The sequence below is a fragment of the Mesoplodon bidens genome, assembly GCF_964165515.1.
Source record: "Mesoplodon bidens genome assembly, chromosome: 20".
NCBI classification, from domain to species: Eukaryota; Metazoa; Chordata; class Mammalia; order Artiodactyla; family Ziphiidae; genus Mesoplodon; species Mesoplodon bidens.
The window spans coordinates 35,849,431-35,870,631 of record NC_138181.1 but is presented as its reverse complement, the minus strand read 5'-3'; the positions used below and the strand labels follow the sequence as shown (position 1 = coordinate 35,870,631).

The window sequence follows — 21,201 nt, the reverse complement described above, 5'->3', positions numbered from 1 at the left end:
CCTCGTCCCTCACAAGCCCCTCCCCCCCTCTTTATTCTTCTTCCTCTTTTTTTCTCTCTCCTTCTCACCCTAAGCTACCTCCCCCCTCCCACCCACCCAGCCAGGAGCCTAACTCTTCACTTAAGAGAAGCTATCTTCAAACCACTTCTCCTGTTTGGACTTCATCAGCCCCTGAAAGCAGGGCAGGAAAAACAAGAACCAAAGCACAGATACACCTCAACAAGTTACTCTGCGATATGAAAACGAGAATTGAGTTGGGGGGAAGATGATAGAAAAAGGAAGGAAAAGAAATTGTTTGGGGGAACATGCACAACCGCCCAGTTTAGCTTAAATGAGGGTATGTGAAGGTCAGTGGTAGAACATAAAACCAAGGGGAAGATGTAATCCATATTGTAGGTAACCTTTAATTCCAGGATCAGAATGTTAGACTGTATTCAGTGGGGGACAGGGGGCAGTAACGTTTTCGAGCCTGAGAACGACAAGATTCCGGAGGGGTTTTCAGGGCAGCCACGTGCTGCTGTGAAGACGGAGCATGTGTGCCCAGAGCAGGGGGGGGCTTCGCTGCCCCAGGAGAGGGGCGCCTTTTTCAATTTCTCAAAAGGCACTCTATGGGCTAGCTAGCCAGAACTCTAGGTGCTTTGGGAAGTTTAATTCTGCGGCAGCATTCAGGCAAGATTGGTGAGATAGAGACTGCGGTCAGGAAAACCATCTGGGAGGGTAGAGTCCAAACTGAACTCAGGAGAACGCAGGCCATACTACACTCATCTCTGTGTATCTCCAGCATCCAGAAGGGTCAAAATTGCCTGGTAGATAGATCACCATCTAATGAATGAATAAACGGTGGATGAATGTGAGGCACAAGGTTATTGCTTAAGGAAGTACTCTGAGGGCCCATTGATGGGGACAGCGAGAGGCCTGGCACAGTTTAAGAACCAATGAATTTAGGAGTCAGAGCACCCCAGCCCTAAAGAGCCTCTACAACTCACGTGACTTTGCACATTCATCCATCAATGGATGTCATTAACGTGGTAGGTGCTGGGGATACGGCAGTGAGCACACTGCAGCAAGTCCCGATTTCTAAGATCTGGTGATAAGCGCTCTGAAGAAAGACACAGCAGGGAAACGAGACAGGAGTGCTGGCGAGGGGGCGGGGAGGACATTCTCATAGTCGAGGAAGGGCTGTCCCATGAGGCACGTCCAGTGGAGAACAGAAGTCAGCGATAAGCCATGTGCGTATCTCAGAAAGAAGCCCCGCAGGCAGAGTCGACGGACGCACAGATAGTCTGTTTGTTCAGGGTGGCTGAACGAGGACCACGGACACAGAGGACATGTGGACACACCCTCGTAGGTCATAAGTTCCTTGGAGTTTACTCTGGGTGAGAAAGGAAGCCATCGGAGCCTTTCTGACTTTACAAAGATCCTGTGTTTAGGACAGACTGTTGGGAGCGCATGGGTGGAAACACACAGACCAGTCAGGAGGCTTTTGCAGTAAGTCAGACGAGGGTTATGGTGGCTTGGACTAGGGTAGTAGCAGTGGAGGTTATGAGATAATAGTCGAAGCTGGGTTCTATTTGAATGGTCAAGGCAAACGGACTTATTGGTGTTTGCCCATGGGGTGTGCGAAATAGAGACAAATTCAGGATTACACAAAGGCTTTTGGTCTTGAAGTACCTGGATAATGGAGTTGCCATTCACTGATAGGAGATTTGGGAGGATCACAGCCAGAGTTCAGTCTGGGGCACATTAAGTTGAATTTTGTCTACATAGATATCTAAGCGGAGAAGTTGAAGAGCCAGCTGGAAATACACGTCTTGAATTTAGAGGAGAGAGCTGGTCTGGAGATATAAATTTGGGATGATCACCATGTAGATAATATTTTTATCAGTGGGACTAGAAGAGATTCCCCCCAAGAGTGAGCGTTGATTGATGCAAGGACTGAGCTTGGGATGAGGATCCGTGAAAAATAAAAGACGACAAAGAAGTACCTCGTTCCATAATAACCGCCTCCCCGCAAAAAAGCACAGGAAATAGTCAATACATATGAAGTTCCCCTGAAAACTGTTGTACTTAAATGGAAGACCATATTATTAGTGCCAGGTGACAGGAGGAAAGCCACCCCTGTTTAAAGCAATCGAGAAGCAAAAAGGAATAGCTGGTTTTGAGAGAAAGGTGATGAATTTGCTTTTAGAAATGTCTTGAGATGCCAGCAAAATATCTACATGAATGTCCAGAAGTCCATTTTGTAATGTGTCACTAAAATTTGTAGGGGAGTCCAGGTAAGAGCTATAGTTTGGAGAGCTGTCCCTATGCATGTGATAATTGTCTCTGAATTTTGACCATTTCCTATCCATTTATATCTCCTACAGATATATGTAAGAGGAATAAGGTGAGCTAAAGCTTTGTTATCTTAAATAAGGTAAATTACTCTATCTCCTGTTGAGAAGATGTAGTAAAAAGCTCATGGGACAGATATACGGAGGTACCTGTTTAATATAGAATTAGGTTTGTCATATTTCAAACGTGTTTAGTACAAATGTTCTAAGTACTTTCACGTTCATTACAACCCTATGATGGAGATAGAATTATCCTTCCCTTTATGGTTGAGAAAACTGAGGTTCAAAAGTTTAAATAACCACCAAAGCTCCCATAACTAGTGTCTGTGCTGGACTCTCAACTCAGGTCTCTGTGGTGAAGCCCAGCAGGCTCTGTCCGCAGCACCAATGGTCACTAAGGGTTAATTGGGATGATGGAGGCATCCCTCCTAAGAGCAGCACTAGCTTTTAAAAAGCATCTTAGGGCTTCCCTGGTGGCACAGTGGTTGAGAGTCCGCCTGCCGATGCAGGGGACGCGGTTTGTGCCCCGGTCCGGGAAGATCCCACATGTCGCGGAGCGGCTGGGCCCGTGAGCCATGGCCGCTGAGCCTGCGCGTCCGGAGCCTGTGCTCCGCAACGGGAGAGGCCACAACAGTGAGAGGCCCGCGTACCGCAAAAAAAAAAAAAAAAAAAAAATGCGTCTTAAATGGTCTTTCTCTCTTGATTTTGGATATTCATGGGGGAAACCACTATCTTCACTTTGTTGAAAATTTAGTCTTTTTCTTGAGATAAACCACAGCGATGTTTTCACTTATCCTGTGGTTTTTTCCTGTTCGGGCCCATACCCTGTCTTCTTATAAGATGAGGGGCTCCTAGACCGTGAACAGGAAATCAGTCAGAGTAAGTGGCACATCCGTGCAAGTCAGTCCATATACCTGGAGTTCCCAAGGCACAGCTCGCTCTGGTGGTTTCAGATCCAGACTAGCACCGTTCTTAGGAAATGAAAGACAAGCACATGTTCTGAGAATGGAAAGACAAGGACGGTCTCAGTCTCTGAAGAGACTGGTTTTGGCAACATGTTACTTCCCCACTAATCAACCACGTCCTCCAGGATTTATGTGGCTCTATTAATCTGCTAAACAGAAAAGTACACAGTAAGGGTCAGTAAATCCCTGGTGACTTTAAAAGTATTTTATAAACTTGTGAATAGGGATGGGTCAGATGTTGTTGAACCTGAAGCTTAGCCACATCTTTGGATCTTCTTTAAGATGAATAACGTGAAACTGCATAGAGTCTTAGAAAGTGGCCGTGAAAGTGATGGGTTCTGAACTTCCTGGTAAATCCAGGTCCACCATGAGGAGGATTGTTGATTTAAGATCGACCATCTGTCAAGTGTATTCGCATTTTGTACTGGGATTCATACATGAAGAGGTCATTGCCCTTCACCTCTCTTGTAATCCCCTACTTGAGAGAACTGTCCTGACTTTCCTGTTTGGGACCACTGAGGAAAACTGGGTGTGACCCAAACCCAGAGTGCCATCTGCACCACTGCTAAGTCTGCTTTCCTATGAGTCTTGCTTCCACTTCTGCGGATGGGACCAGGATGGGGAGAAGGCAAAGACTTTCTGAAACCTGAAATGGTTTCATCATAGCCCTGAGCAGAGATCTAAGTGTAATGTTTTTATTTCATTGCACAGCACATACTGTAAAGAGAAAACAAAATGAGTTAGGAACAGCCAGTTCCTCAAAGAGCAGTGAGCAATAAGAAAAGGCAATTTTGAAAAGAAATCAGATTTTTCAAAAGCTATTTTTCTTTTTGGAGGTGAAAGGTCATGTTACAAGGAGCTTAGAGCTCCATAAAATGGCCGAACAGAGCTAGCACATGGCAAGTGATTTTTTTTTGTTGTTAATGCTGATCAAAAAAAGACATGAGTTGGATTTACCTCAACAGTGGCTGGCTTGAAGTGCCGTGGGGAGATGGTGATTTAGGTATGGTACAGACCCCCAGCAATCTGTAAATACCTAAGAACGTAAATGTTTTGCTCTGGGAAGGTGATGTTTACAGAACAGGGCAGGTTCTCTCGCTGTAAATGATATACCAGATGCCTGGGAGCCGGTGTTGTTTCTAAATATAGGCGGTCACCTCCACTGTTGCTGCAGTGAGACTGTAACCGTGGACATTAGATTAGCTGGTGAAAGTTACAGATACTTTTGTAAAACAATTTTCACACTGAATGATTTATCCTAAGGAGTTAAACTGAACATTTTAAAAAAATCTTAGATACCCAGTTTAAAGTCTCACAAGATTGTAAAGTTAAAAAGTCGCTGCAAATGAAGATGTTTATCTTCTGTTTGGTCTTGAGAAAGCTTATAAATCTTTCTACTATAAAGCATATCCACGTTGAAAGGTAAGATATTTAATATTGAACACATTTGAATGGAACTGTGCAGTTGCTAAATTTCAGATATTGAAAGGGAGAAACAGGGAGGGGTGAAGATTTAGTTCAGAGTGGAAACTGGAGCATGATGTATCCTTTGATTCTCACATGTTACCAGATTAATTATAGAAATTCATCTGAGGAATTATAAGGAAGAAAATGAGAGGGGGGTGCTTGGGAGTTAAGCAAGCAGAATTCAAAACAAAAACTTTTTTTTTCATTGACCTCAAGCATGTACTATAAATTACTCCTTTACTGGACTGACATGACTTTATTTCTTTTTTTTTTTTTTTTTTTTTTAATTAGTTTCTGCTTTATAACAAAGTGAATCAGTCATACATATACATCTGTTCCCACATCCCTTCCCTCATGCATCTCCCTCCCTGACTTTATTTCTTACAGCTTACTTAGGAAAGAAGAATACAGCAACAGTGTTGACTGTTGGCTTTAAAACATTTATAAATCATTCAATTGCTTTATATGGTTTATTTAATTAAGCTGATAGCACTGAAAATCATTTTGGTCAATAGATGCTGTTATCTATGGTTTGAGTTCCCCTACTTTCGGAGAAAAAAGGATTGTTCCTTAAAATTCATACTAAAACGTCCCCTGTCAATCAGTTCATATTTAACGAAGAATGCTAGGTATTATTTGTGCACTTACATGGCAGGCACGCACTTAGCATGCTCACTGCTAATCTCTGCCCTCAGTCCTGTCTCATAGGTAGTGTTTTTCCTATTTTATGGGCTACCTGACTCGCAGAGAGGCTAGGTACCTCCCGAAGCCCACCGCCCCAGGCTGGGCTGCACAGCCAGGCCTTCCCGGCCCCGCAGTCTTTTTCCCCCCGTGAACTTCTGGGCTCCGACCCGCACCTGGTTTCTCACTTCCTTCTGGTTTCCATTTCCTTCTCCCCCTCTCCTGCCCACCTCCTCCTTTAAGGCACCACAGGCAACAGGGGTCCTGTTTAAGGCAGGTGAGCAGAGCTGAGTTCATCCCAGGAAGTACCAGGGCCGTGGCTCTCAGAAGCCTGGTCCCTGCCTGATGGGCCAAGGGGGCCCTCATCCAACACTATGTGTTCTCGGTGCTTCTCTCACGGACCACCACCCGCCCTGTCCTGCAGATTGTGTGACACTTAACTCCTTGTTCACGCCAGTGAGGTCATATGAAGAGAGAGAATAGCAAATGCACCTACAAAAGTCTGGCTTCAGTTTTCTTTCTTCCACTCTAAGGGACTTAAGTCTTGGTGATCAAGAAGATGACAGCGGGGACAGAAAGCTATGTGACGGTCTTGGGGGAGAGCCCGGGTTGTGATGGGATGGTAAATTCAACGAATACTTGCATTTCTTTATTTCGGCCCTGGAATAGTCTGGTTTCCAAATGGCCCTTTTCCTGCTTTTCTCTCTCTTTTGAACATCTGCAAGCAATGCTGAAATGGTCCAGAAGACTAATGCAGCCGTTTCGGTGGATAAATTGTATGCAAAACAGGAATATCTAGTACCCTCAGCTGAAAATATTGTTAGCTTTGCTGCCCCTTAAATGTCTTCATAGTGTACTAGAAAGAAATAAGTCCAAAATGAATCCAAATGGCCATTTCTATAGGCCTTTCCCAGTCCCAACATCTGGTTAATTGCTACATTAGCCAGTAACAACAGAAGAATAGGCGGTGATAACAAATTGGCATCGTACGATTCGGCATACAGCTTTCAGAGGTAAATTAAGGATAATGACATTTATCAACCCATTATACAGGAGGGAGCACATGATCATTATAAATATTATAAATGAATATTTAAGTTCAAACATATATTTAAGCGTTGACTACTTAAAACCTTATCAATTTACTACTGCTCTGCTGACTAAACTGAATATAGAGGTTTCATACATGCAGTCTGTTTGGAAAGTTAATATTATAATTTTCTTATTTAAATAGTCGTAATGAAAACTGATATATGTTCTGAAGTCCTCTAGAGTTTCACACTGACATCAGGTTGTTTAATGATAGAACAAACAGATGTGTATGATTTTTAAAGCATTGAATATTGTCTTCATAGGTGGAACTTGAAACACAGTTGTTCCCCAAAAGAATATTATTTATGATGGTGACTTTTGCATTTTATTTAGTGAGAACATAATGTTTCAGTTTCTTATAAATTATTATTTTGCCGCCAGATTTTGTCCTATCAACAAATATTTACTGGGGTGCATTAATTCAACTCTGCTTTTAATAAAGTACAGGAGTGTTGCCTACTGGAAAGAAATAATACACAAAAACTAGTAACAGTAACTCTTTGTTCAGTTGAGAATTCTAAGATCTGGATGTTGGCTTTATTCATCTTCTGGACAAGCAGGAAATACCGCTTGATGGGAAGGCAAAACAACGGCCGTGCAGTTGGAACTATAGGAGCATCAGCTCTGCAGTTAGACTACGTGACTCGTTTTAAATGTTTTCATTTCTTCTACAGCTCCCATTTCCTCAACTTTAAAACAGAAATATTAATTATTTATTAATACATTATTATTAATGAATGTACCTCAAAGAACTGTGAGAACTAAATGAGATTCATACACACTGCTTAGACCAGTATCACGCACGCAGTAAACACTATCAGCATCAGCTGTGATTTCCGTCACTCGAAAATCAGCCGTAAGGAAAAGAAAGATTCGTATTTTCAGTAATACCCCATAAGATCATTGGATATAAAAAGACGGATGATTGTCAGTTGACTTCTGCCCTCTCTACTGGGTTCACTGGGTCATTTCATTTACCTTGTGATATCTGTCCCACATTTTAGCCAGCGGAATTGTTTGGACCTCACTTGTGGCAAAGTTCTACTGTAAGACCATCATACAGAAGCATAGGTATATGTCTGGGCATTTTCAAAGGTACGAAGTGTAGGAATAATGAAGTGGTTTCCAGTAATTTTCCTGACCTATATAAGCAAGCTTTACACATGCTTTTCATGAAATTTATGTTTCTGACCAACAGCTAAGTGACTTTATTTAAATTGCGCTAGGACTGATCAGCAGTTTATTTTTTAAAATAATTTATATTTATTGCATCCTATGGATCCACAAAAAGGGTAGTAGACAAGGAGACAGGTATTCGCAAACCATCACATTACATCGAGAATATGTTCCGTCTTGTCAGCATTGCTTTACTTTATCAGCCGATGATACCCTGTGAGTATTTTTCTGATTTGCATAGTCTGTGTGTTTAATCACTCTAAGGTGATCTCTCATGTCCATTAAATAAAACTGACAATGCTGGTCTTGCCTACAAGAAAATCACTGTGCACCAACCCAGTATCTTATAAAGTCACCTGGGTGGACCACAGCGGTGCAGGTGATGGGTGGGCGGGTGCTGAGAGGGGCCTGGGAGAGAAGGAAAAGGGGGCTTCTACATGGGAGGGCACTGATTCTCCTAATGGGGAGGTGCCAAAGGCCTGTCAGAAGAGGGGTCACGGGGCGCATGACAGGTCAGGGCTTTATCCACCAGGGCACAGGGTTGGAGGCTTTGGTACCTCCATTCGCCCACTGCTGGCACAAGGAGAATCAGTGACCCCGAGCAAGCCCTTGGTTCTCTCAGCACCATTTCAGACACAGATGAGAAATATCGTATGATATCACTTATATGTGGAATCTCGAAAAAATGATACAAATGAACTTATTTACAAAACAGACTCACAGACTTAGAGAACGAACTTATGGTTACCAGGGGGAAGCGTGGTGGAGAGGGATCGTTGGGGAGTTTGGGATTGACATGTACACACCGCTGTATTTAACATGGGTAACCAACAAGGACCCATTGTATAGCACAGGGAACTCGGCTCCCTATTACGTAACAGCCTAAATGGGAAAAGAATTAGAAAAAGAAGAGATACATGTATACGTATAACTGAGTCACTTTGCTGCACACCTGAAACTACACTCCAATATAAAATAAAAAGTTAAACCAAAAAACCAAAACCCCAGTGACAGTCTGCCCCTCCCAGCCTGTGACACACCTTTTCTGGGACCCGCCTGGTGTATTGCAGTTTCAGGACTTGGAGCTCAGCTCCTTGAGACACTTGCAGCCCCTCACACCGAGGGCAGGCCACCGTCGGGGTGCAGAGAGCAGGGGGACAGCAGGGTGGGCAGGCGTGGGGAGAGGTCGGTGTGCCCGCTGCCGTTTCTGCTGATGGTGCAAAAACTTGTTTTTCTGGGGTCTGCCTGAAAAACCGTGAAACGGGGGCTTCTGGGGCAGATCTAGTGACTTTAATCCTTCTCTTCTTTGGAGAGTAATCCAAAAGGTACAGTAGGTCTGGGATAGGCGTATTCCAGAACATGCATCACAGCCCCCTGGGTTTGGAAACTGCCCATCGGGGTCCCTTAGATCAGCATGGAATTTCTGGGACGTGGTGAGTCATCCTGGTCACTTCGCTGAACACGGAGCCTCAGTAATGTCTATTCCGCGTGAATTAACTGTATCTCTCAGGGTTTACTCTGACTCATAGATGTTTGTTTTCTTTCTTTTCTGGCAGGTTCCTGGGCAGATCGGTCACCACTTCATGAAGCAGCAAGTCAAGGTCGTCTTCTTGCTCTGAGAACATTATTATCACAGGTAAAACATAACGTATAGTTTAAAATATGCCCTTGTCCCATGAACGTATGAACGTTCGTTGCCAATAGTAATCAACTCAAAATAATAAAATTGCTTAATAAATTTTACTAGTCTTTTAAACTCATATTATTAGCCCAGTTCACAGTTTCTCACTTATCTCCGAAACTTCTTTTTAAATATTTCGGTGTAGTCTTATGTCTTACTATTTCAGATTTCTCATACAGTATATTTGTTCATTGATAGTCATATTTAAGCAGGAAGTAATTGGAGGTATGTGTTATTCATTACACATTTTTAATATGCTTAACTCAGTACAACGTGTACAGCTAATTACAGCCTTAGTTCAGTCATAAAACATCCAAGAGGGGGTGATCAGACCAGTTGCCTAAACAATCTTTTTTACATTATGGTGATTTGTAGTATGTTACAGGGATTTGCCTACGAAAGCTACAAAACAATCATTTTTGCACCTGTCTGCTCATCAGACTCACCTGAGGAAAAAATGAAAAGCACAGATTCCTCATTGAAGTAGAAAGGACTGTGCCTTGGCCAGCGGGATTTAAATGCACACCCAGATCTGGAAGTCCTTGCCCTGGTGCTTCCCAGTATCAGGGAGACAGGAATTTTCTCGGATGACTCCGAGGGGAGGAAGGGCTGTCGCCCACTTTAAGCAGCATTGCCTGGGGCTTGGAGCCCCTGGATTCCAGGCTGGCACCTGAGGTGAATCACAGCCTGTCTGAGCCTTCTTTTTCTCACCTGTACAGTGAGGATGCAGGCGCTCCCTGCGGCCTTCCAGTTCTGGGATAACCCTGTGACTATGTTGTTTGCTCATCGCTTGATGAAAAATACAATAAAAACTGCAAAAACCTCACTAACTTCTAAAGGGTAACCTCCCTGAAAGGGTCATGCAGTTGTCGGAGAGGAGAGTAACCTTAGGATATTTCTCAACACGTAGCTCATGTCCATGGATAGGCCAGCCGAGAGGAGTCAGAGGATGCCCCCAGCCAGGCTTTGTGAGGCGGAATCTTGACCTCCACAGAGGCTTCTGTCACGGGTCACCTTAGTGGGCAGCAGTTGGGAATTAGCTCTCCAAGTCTGGCTGCGGGCTAGCCAATTCAAAACCTCCCAAAGGATAATTTAAGGGATCTTAAAAATTGCCACTTGCTAGTGACAGAGCTTTGGGGTGGTATTTATTTTCTCTCCTTCATTTTAAGATTCTTCATGTCCATTCTGGTATTATTACAGAGCATGGTAATCTGTTAAGATGTTACGGGGGTTTGGCCATGAAAATCTTCCTATTATATTGCTTAGAATGATTGTCAATAGACAATGAATTACCAAAAAGAGCAAGCAGGCGAGGAATCTCATATCCTAGCGATATTTAATTATTTTAGTCTGATATCATTAGTTTAATTGGAATAAAAATAGTTTAAGTTGTACTTAGTTTTCATTGAATAATAAAATAAAATCAAACATTTCCTATATGCTAAGCATTGTAATCATTCTTGCTTTGCATGTATCATCTCATTTAATCCTCATGGTAACCCTAAAACTTAGCCGTTAGAGTCGTTGTCCAAATTAAAATAATTACTGCATCATGGAGCTCCAAACCCACATCTAACTGACTCTGTATTCAGACCTCTTAACCACTAACATACAATCTAGTTGATGGGGTTCAGAGCAGGCTGCCCCAAAATATGCCCAGAGAGCATATTGATTATTTTGAATTAAAGCTATTTGAGAAACAGCCAGTATAAAGAAGGACACTCTGCCTCTCCTTTGTCCCCCTGAAATCGGGAAAGAAAGCTCCCAGGGGAGGTATCCTCCCCATGCTGGGGGGATGGTGAGCATCCTTGTCACCAGAGAAGACAACTTCTTAGGTCCTATACCTATGGGGCCTCCATACGTATGAAATTAAACTTGTTTTTCTTCTGTTCATTGGTCTTACGTCAATTTGATTATTAGACCAGCCAAAAGAACCTAGACGAGTAGAAAAAAGGATTTCCTCCCCTACATAGTCGTACCTATTTAGTGACAAAAATTCATGGAGCAACTTAAGACAATTTCTTTTTACCCTAGTCTAGGCTGACCTGAAATTTTATATCCCCCATCAAAACAGGCGATCCAGCCTAGAAACAGTCTTTAGTTCTACAAAACAATAGACAAAATAACAATAGCAACCAAGACAATTCATAAAGACAAAAAAAAATGTTAAGGAAGCAGAACTTAGAGAAAACCTTCAGAATCCTTTGGGCAAACTACTTAAGGCAGTACGGGGTGCAGATAGGATGGTCACAACAGTTCGGTTCAGGGGTCTGACAGCTGACTGGCTGTGGGCATTTGAACTTGGCCACGTTCCTGCTAAACCAGAACCTGACGTGCCTGAAATTCTCTGAGCTTTGATACCGCCCTCGAATGACAATTATAGAGAGGATTTTTTCTGATGTTTTGCTCACATTTCAAAATTCTTGATGTCATATTTAGGGCTATAATGTCAATGCAGTAACCATAGACCACGTCACCCCGTTACACGAGGCCTGCCTTGGAGATCACGTGGCCTGTGCCAGGACACTTCTGCGAGCCGGAGCTAACGTAAGTGCCTCTGAGAAGCGTTAACCGTTTCCACATCAACCGGCTAAGAGAATCAAGCGAAGTGCTCATTTTGCTTCTCTTTCCTTCTTCGTAGTTTTCAAAAAATAGGAGAACAAAAATAAAGCTCTGAAATCGCCCCCTTGCGCTCTAAGCAGGATTTCCAGTCATTGCAAAAGAATGGGTAGCGTGCTGCATGATATGGGGTATTCTTTAGGCTATTTGCTGCTTTCGTGATTCTAAATAGCCATAGATGCACATCTTTATGCGTGTAATGTTTGCTCATCTTTTGAATGATTGTTTTAAGATAGGTTCTCAGAAATGGAATTTCCAATTTCAACTGCCACGAGCAAAATGGCTTCACCACAGCTGTCATCCCTCTTACATTTGTACCTTTTTTTCCTAATTACAGAGTACCTAATCATTGAATCCGCTTTGGTTTTTTTTTGTTTTGCGGTACGCGGGCCTCTCACTGTTGTGGCCTCTCCCGTTGCGGAGCACAGGCTCCGGACGCGCAGGCTCAGCGGCCATGGCTCACGGGCCCAGCCGCTCCGCGGCGTGTGGGATCCTCCCGGGCCGGGGCACGAACCCGTGTCCCCTGCATCGGCAGGTGGACTCTCAACCACTGCGCCACCAGGGAAGCCCTGAATCCAATTTTGTGTATTTGATTCTCGGGTATTTTCTTTTTCATGATTCCCCTAGTTGCACGCCCACTCCTGTGGATTATCTACCACATCATATTTCTGTTTATCCTTGTAGTTTTTAAGCTTTGCTTATGGATATGTGTGAGCTAAATAGCCTTTGTCATCTTTACTGGCCACATGTTCTCAATTATCTGTTCCCAGGTCATGTACCTGTTTTTAAATGCCTGACAGCGAATGCTGTCTGATTCTGTGACTCTCATTCTCAGAGCTCTGGTTTGGTTTAGGTAAATGCGATCACCATAGACGGTGTGACCCCGTTATTCAATGCGTGCTCACAAGGCAGCCCCAGCTGCACAGAACTGCTTCTGGAATATGGCGCCAAACCCCAGCTGGAGTCCTGTCTTCCTTCCCCTACACACGAGGCCGCCAGCAAAGGTACCCGTGACCCCAGCTTAAGTGACAAGGGGAGAAAGCTCCTTCAGCAACATGCGGTGCCCTGTGTATAGTGAATACTGCAGGGAGAAGCCTAGGCGGAGGTGTACGTTTTGCGGGGGGAGCAGGTATTCAGGAGACACAGACTCACCTGTACTTTGTGTTGGCAGGTCACCATGAATGTCTGGAAATCCTCATATCCTGGGGCGTAGATGTAGATCAAGACATTCCTCATCTGGGAACCCCTCTGTATGTAGCTTCTATGTCTCAGCAGTTCCACTGCATCCGGAAGCTTCTTTACGCTGGTAATTTTCTGGACAACATCTTCCATTCTGTTCATACACACAAGCAATTATTCAGCTCCATATTGATTTCTGTAAATAAGCATCTTTAAAAATTACATCGCATGGCTAAAAATGTTCTTATTTTAAGCATTCTCACATATAAAACCCATAAAAAGAACCTCATTTATGGTAACCCCACTTCACCTCAAAACTCCAAAAGCCATATAAAAGGTCATAAAATTAAAATCCTCAAGGGTGAATATAATGGTGCCAAGTGTATGTATATCTCTGTGAACAAACCCATCAAAAGAAATGTTAGGGATTATAATTGATTAGATACCTTTTCTTCCAAGACTTTCCCAGACTTTGTAATCTACCTGAAAAGACTTAATCCCTCTCCACTTACTTGAAACAAACCAGTTCCTCAAAGGTTCAGCTTTAGCCCCTGAGAGACTATTCCTAATCTTTTGAGACCATAGTGATCTCTCCCACTATAGGACTGGGAGCCCTTTTAGGATATAAATTATGTCTTTTTTTCCCATCATCTCTTTTCTCTAGCACAATGCCTCTCATGTGGCAGGTGCTTAAAATATACATAAAATTAGTAAGCGAATTTCTATGGTTTTTACTCTCTATGACACTCATTTGGCCTCTGATATATACTGACACATATTTTTAGTAATCCCTTTATGCGTTACTCACATCATCTTGGCTAAATTATAAACTTCTTCAAGCAGTGTCTGCATCCGCTATTTCTTTCCCTTTACATCTAGTAAGAGTCTTAAACGTGAGTTCTGCTAATAACGGCTGACAGACTGTTATTTTCTGGTTATATTCTCCCATAAATTTGTATAACCAGAAGAGTTTATTCTTTATCACCTTCCTTTACTTTGCTAGCAATATTATTCTTTTCCAAATATTTTATATTGGGTTAAAAAGAAACTGGAAAAGTATGGTTACTAACTGGATTGATTGTTATTCTCAGGCTCTGTTCTCCCATAAAACTGATACAACCAACAGAGTTGACGCTTACTCAAAGGAGATTTTGTTATGGAATATAATTTTTCCACTAAATGTTTTACATTTGATTTGAAAATATTGAAAACAATTACATTTATTGAAACTTGAGAGTAGCAAGAGGGTCATAAAGGGACTCTTAAAATGTACTGCTTCTTATAAGCATCATTAGTTTTACTGATGGTATCGGACAACAGAAATGAGAAGGAATTAATGGATTTTTATTGATAGACATGTCTTGGTGTTGTAACTATTTATGTCCTGGAAAATGGGATTATTATTGTTTACAGTATCAAACAGTATGTATTCATTGCACATGATGACCACCGTGGACCAGGGGCTTGCACTAAGATAAAATAACTATGTAATAGATAATTTGACATGTAAGGGTATTTTAATATAAGCATTTAAAAAACTTGTTTTGCATGCAGAAATATAGTGGGCCTTTCCGTTTAAGAGGTTCAGTGCCTTTATATATTTATTGAATTAAACTACATGAGTGAGAAGTAAGAGGAAAATCTATATACACTTTACCCAAAGAGCTCACCTATCTAGATTCATGAGTTTTCCAAGAAACCAAAGTGCTCTATTGCCTTAAAATAAATGAAAAGAATAAGAGCCATAAGCTCTTGAATAATCCTAAAAACTATCCATTATGCTGAAAAGGGATGTGAGTCAACCGAATTGTACACTCTTTGTAATACTAATTAATATGACTCCTTTGGGAACTGTTTAAAATTTAAAAAAAATTTTTTATTATGAGATCTTTCAAACACAGGGAAAAATGTTAGAGAATCTAATAAAAGTGTGCATTCTCCAACCAGCTGTATCACGTTTTAAGATGAAATATGCATGTTTATGTATATTATACATAAAGAAATAACTCCTTGCAGAAAGAGTTGAGGTCCTCTTTGTGGCTGACGCACCTGCCTCGCCTTGGTGAGGTTAAGTGACTCATCTAACTAATTCTGTTTGTATCTACCATCATTCCTCATTTCCATGTAGGCGCTGACGTACAAAAAGGCAAATATTGGGATACCCCACTACACGCTGCTGCTCAACAGTCCTGTACAGAAATTGTAAACTTACTGCTAGAATTTGGAGCGGACATCAATGCCAAAAACACAGAGCTTCTGAGACCTGTCGACGTAGCGACCTCTAGCAGTTTGGTGGAAAGGTTACTGCTTCAGCATGAAGGTAAGAAGAATCCATGTGGGCATTAAAAAAGTTTTGTTTGCCTGAAGTAGATGAAATTTAAAGACTTTTTGTTGGCATGTAAAATAACAATGGCATAACATTTGGAATATTTTTTGAAAGAAGGTAATTTTTTAACTTGGGTTCCACCCGTAAAGATGGGCTCATGATGATCTTGATTTCCTTTGTGCTCATCTTACCTAAATTCTATGTTCATTTGGTTAAGTTAAATATATTGTTTCTTTTGACAATAAACAATATGTAATTCTGTTTAATATTTTAATAAATATTTGGAAACATGCCCCATTTTATAAGGGCATGCATTATCTATAACGTGTTATAGAAACATAATCATGAAGTATTTTTGTTCTAAAACAGAAATTCTAAAGCCTGGTCCAGACACTGTAGTAAAACTTGCTTTGACTTAAGTAGTAAAAACCTAATTTGAGAAAAAAAAAATTTTTTAATTTCCCTTTTAGTTCATAACACTTCTTGGGGCTTTTGATTTATATCTCCTTCTAAAAGCAGAAATTTTTTGAAGGTTTACATGCAACAATAATTTCATAAGCCTGAAGATTATAATTTTTTAAAGAACATGCATGGGCATAGACTATACCTCAATTATAATAAAGTCTTATAAATAAAAGCATTACAAGTACTTATATAAATTTTCCTGGGATAATGGTCATACTCCCCTAGTTTACTGCAAAGCACTGTAGTTTTTTTGTGGTTTGATTTCATGTATCTTACAACATAGAAAACTCCATTTGGATTTTAATGAACAGATACTTTCATGTCTTTTGCAGCTACCCCAAGCTCTCTGTGCCAACTTTGCAGACTCTGTATCAGAAACTACATTGGAAGACCAAGATTACACCTTATCCCACAGCTCCAGCTGCCAACATTACTGCAGAATTTCTTACAGTATCGATAAGGCAGTAAAATAATTCTAAATGTTTGAAAATCAAAAAGTTCTATTTCATCTGCATAGAGTATATTTCATATTAAAATATGCTAAAGATAAGGTAAAGAGATATGAGAACACCCTGGAGAAGACGTGAAATAGCGATTTTAGTTAAAGTGTACTAGTACATACTATTGTTTTATGCATCTTTACTGTTTTTGAACTATAGTATGTTTAAAATATCTCTATATTACTAGCTATTCCCATATATCCCTTTGTTGATTTAGAAGAAAATGAGAAATTCACCATTTCATTTTTAGAATGAAACAAAAATGTGAACCCTTACTAAAAGTATTTGTGTATTATATTTTTAAAGGTCTATATTTTTCAAATACTGTGTTAGCTTTTAAATTTTGGCCTCTGTAATTGACTATCTCTGTATTTTTTATATTAATACAAAACATGAGTATGGTTTAGAAAAGAGCAAGTCATATCCTTTTTGAAATAAAGTTGACTCTCATTCAGGAAACCCACCCTGTTAGATGTACACTTGTCATTCTAATGATTAATTCAGTAACGAAAGGATAAATTGCCCCTTCCCTGCAAAGATCCCACTGGCCACTTCACTGCTTTAAATGGACCTATTTCAGAAACTGGTGGGACTAAAATGGTCACTACTGCCCTCTCACCCTGAGAACTGTGGAACATTACACACCTGCTCAAACTATCTGAACACCCTGTCCTTCTCAAGGGTGGCCTCTCAAGGTTTCCCTTCTGTGCTTTTACACGTATCACTCCAGCCTTCCCCCAGTTCAGAGACTGCTGATAGCTGGTGATACCTGGACCCAGGAAAATGAAATTCATATCTAGTTGATAAAGAGGCCCTGGGTCACACTTCAAGGATCAGGGCAGTCCAAGGCTGTAGAAAATGGAAGAAGAAAAATGCCTTAAATTGTGGGGTTTTCAAAGAAAGGGACAAGGGGTTATCACTTAGCAAATGTAGAAAACTCAGAAAATGTACGCTATCTGTGGACCTTCATTGTGGTGTTTCTAACCCTTCTTACACAAAGCAAGGGTTCTGCGTAGACTGTACTGCAAGGGAATGCCGTACACCAGAATGTATTAGTGTAGCGGTGTCCCCTGCAGGGGTTTATTCTCTTCTGCTTAACTGTACTTGAGTGCGATGTAAACATAATTTAAAAAATTAAATAAAAAAATTTAAAAAGACTTTGTGCCTTCTTTGTAATTTAGACTATATTTGAGTTTATTATGGATTTAGAAATAAGATAATCAAGATACTTATAACACTGTGTAAAGTAGAAGAAAATATTTTGATGAGTTTTATATTATAAATTTTGATAAAATTTTGATTAAATATTTTGACCACTATTTTGATGACCCAGGGTACTAGGAACTTAGTTCTTGGCTGACTTTCAGAGACCCATGGGAAATAAACTATTATTGTATGTAACCCCAAAGTTACTAAGATTGCATTTTTTAAAAATCATTTTAGATTTTCGAAAGTAGAAATAAGGCTGTAGCATGTTTGTTTAAAAAATGTCTTCTAGGGCTTCCCTGGTGGTGCAGTGGTTGAGAGTCCGCCTGCCGATGCAGGGGACACGGGTTCGTGCCCCGGTCCGGGAGGATCCCACATGCCGTGGAGCAACTAAGCCCGTGAGCCATGGCCGCTGAGCCTGCGCGTCCAGAGCCTGTGCTCCGCAACGGGAGAGGCCACAACAGTGAGAGGCCCGCGTACTGCAGGGAAAACAAAAAAAAAATGTCTTCTATGTGGGTAGAGACTTTTAACTTAGTCTATTTTACAAAATATCTCAGTTTAATAAATTTGTAATAGCCTCAGAAGAATATGCATTTAACTGTTGTTTTATTATAGAGTAACCCTATTAAGTATAATTATGTATTAAAACTGCTTTTGTAAAACAGTTTTCTACTAGCATTCTCCCTGAGCTAGAGGTCATCTTGGAGTATAAGAGTAATGCAAGGCATCCCTCTTAATTGATCTTGTGCCAATAAGAGAAGTAAATATCAAATATTAAAATAAAAATTGACACTTGAAAATTTTAGTATGCTGGTACCTTGTATCTTAGCTTGAGTACAATTGTCTTATCGAAGATGTGTTCTAATTTAAATATATGTATTTTAATATATTAAAGTGGGATGTTTATCCCTGGAATAAAGCACTTTGTTTTCTCCTAATTAGTATTTGATTGTATAATGGAAGATAATGGGAGAATATGATTCAATTGCCCTAGTTTTGTTTACCACTGGTTTTCAAATCACTGTATCATGGGCAATGAGAGTAGGATAGTGCAGATTGAAAATTATACCTTGAAGGTCCTCTAATCCAAATCTTATAATATATATGTATGTCTGTAAAGGTGCAAGGATAATATTCCACAAAGACAAAGACAAAAAAAAAATACTACAGATCTTCCTATGCTTAGTATGAGGTTACCTCCTGATCAACCCACCATAAGTTGAAAATATCGTATGTTGAAAATGTATTTAATACACCTTCCCCACAGAACATCAGAGCTCAGCCTGGCCCACTTTAAACATGCTGAGATCATATATATTAGCCTACAGTTGAGCAAAATCATCTAACACAAAGCCTATTTGACAACACAGCATGGAATATCTCATGCAATTTATCGAATACTGAAAGTGAAAAGCACAAGGGTTGTCTGGGTCCAGAATGGTTGTAAGCATATACCAGTTGTTTCTCTCCGTGATCAGGGTAAGTCACATGGCGCTTTCTCAGGTAATTCCTTTGCCCCATTAAAAGAACTAGAGGAAGAACTTGAGGTCTCTTTTCAAATATCACCTCAAGATGGACATAGTCTAAGTAGAAGGACATGGCTCAGTAGGAGGCCTGAGTGAACCTTCTGTCTGATTCCAGAATCAGGGAGACCTCCCCACCTCCCCATGGGCAGAAGCAGGTGGGGGCCGGTTACATCCAGAACAGCACAGATGTCCCTGGTTGAGCAGAACACAGCAGGTGCTCACTGTCTGCACCCCGCCCCCAGCTCCAACGTGGAAGAGAGGTATGGTGTTGAGAAATCAAAACCGAGGCCACAGTTTGAAAATGCCCCTAGACCAAGTACCCTTAGCCACTTAACTAAAACTTGAGCTCTCCAGACTTGCCCAAATGCTGATGCTGACCTTAAATAGACTTTAAGCTTGCTCCCTGTCGGTGTGACCTTACAGCTTCCTAGCTAGGTGGCTACCGGTGAGTGAGCTTATACAATGAAAAGGAGTGTACGTTTCCAGTAACCAACCACAATAGAAAAGAGGGCACCGTTGCCACTTAGTATCTGTGATGGATCTGGTTCCAGTCCCCCTGGAATGCCTGAGGATGCCAAAATCCCGGGATGCTCAAGTTCCTTATGAAAAATGGCGTGGTATGGGAACATATGTATATGTATAGCTGATTCACTTTGTTATAAAGCAGAAACTAACACACCATTGTAAAGCAATTATACTCCAATAAAGATGTAAAAAAAAAAAAGAAAAAAGAAAATAGACAAGCATTAACTTTAAAAAAAATGGCATGGTATTTGCTTATAACCTATGGACACCCTACTTTAACTTTAACTCATACTTTAACTCATCTCTAGATTACTTATAATTCCTAATACCACGTAAATGCTATGTAAACAGGTGCTGGCAGGAGGTAAATTCAAGTTTTGCCTTTTGGAACTTTCTGGAATTATTTTTCCTAATATTTTCTATCTGAGATAGGTTACATCCACAGATGTGGAACCCACGGGTCCGGAGGGCTGAGGGTCCTCACACATTTACACTTTATAAACTGTGCTGTAATTGCCTAAAGCCAGCTTCTAAGCACTTTCTGTTGCAAGTCTCCCTGTCTGACATTTGCTTCTCAATCAACAAAATACTCGTATCAAGTAAAGCTCTTCTGAATTTTCTTATGTTGGCATAGGTCAACAACAGTTACTGACTGCAAGGGCTGTTTGGCTTGCGCAGAAGTTGGCTGGGTCATAGAGGATGACTGTGGACTAGTGAGCTTGTTCAGGAGGTAACTTCAGTTGTAGCTGCTTTTCCATTTGAGGTACTGTAACTGAAAGCGGGGTCCGGCTGCTCGCCGCTCCAAAGCCAGTTAAGAGGCCAGGCTGGTGGAAAGGAAAGTTTGCTTTATTTTGGATGCCGGTAACCAGGGTGGCAAGGGGAGGGCGGACTCGTGTCCAAAGGCCAGCTGCCCCCCGTGGCAACCAGTGGGCAAGAGCTTTTCTGGGCAGAGAGATGGCGCTGCCTGCAGAACCAGCACAGGCAGCTCTGACGGTCATTTTGAAATCGGTCATCCTGATTGTTTTAAGTACAGTTAATCTTCGGTTCCAGGGTCGGTTTGTTTCCATTTCTTGAGGCCAGTTCTCGGAATTGCGGCAGCTTATGTCATGGCTACAGCCTGGTCATCACGTAGTTAACTTCCCCACCTGGTGTGGGTTTCGGTATCTGTAAGACAGCTCACAGGACACGGCTCAGAATATCATCTATAGACCTTGAGAAGGAACTAAAGGTCCTTGACTTTGCTTAATGACTAAACTAGTACTGTTTGGTCTCCTTTGACTGTTTGTCTTTGTTTCTGCATTTTCTCACTTCTCTGATTAAACTTATTCTTTGGCTATAGCTTTTCCACAGACAAAGGGCAGGCGGAGGACCTGGGGGACAAGGACCGTAGGGTGCTGCTTTGCTTCAGTATCTTTACTGGAACAAATCGCCACAATCCCTAGCAACTGCTACGCTGCTAT

The 21,201-nt window shown here is 41.3% G+C and overlaps 1 protein-coding gene across 3 annotated transcripts in view; it reads left to right on the top strand.

Moving 5' to 3' along the window:
* The window catches only part of ASB5 (ankyrin repeat and SOCS box containing 5), a gene marked incomplete at its 5' end in the record, with an annotated part of 96,357 nt that extends 78,372 nt beyond the window's left edge, over positions 1 to 17,985 (top strand). For 2 of the 3 annotated variants that reach the window (XM_081220903.1, XM_081220904.1), the window contains 6 exons: positions 9,271 to 9,350; positions 11,835 to 11,942; positions 12,868 to 13,018; positions 13,186 to 13,320; positions 15,322 to 15,513; positions 16,317 to 17,985. In XM_081220903.1, the coding sequence (XP_081077029.1) occupies positions 9,271 to 9,350; positions 11,835 to 11,942; positions 12,868 to 13,018; positions 13,186 to 13,320; positions 15,322 to 15,513; positions 16,317 to 16,444 (794 nt within the window). In that variant the 3' untranslated portion in view covers positions 16,445 to 17,985. Of the gene's footprint in view, positions 1 to 4,240; positions 4,302 to 9,270; positions 9,351 to 11,834; positions 11,943 to 12,867; positions 13,019 to 13,185; positions 13,321 to 15,321; positions 15,514 to 16,316 lie in introns of those variants that run through there. The other variant, XM_081220905.1, reaches the window with a different exon arrangement.
* Positions 17,986 to 21,201: the final 3,216 nt, after the last annotated feature.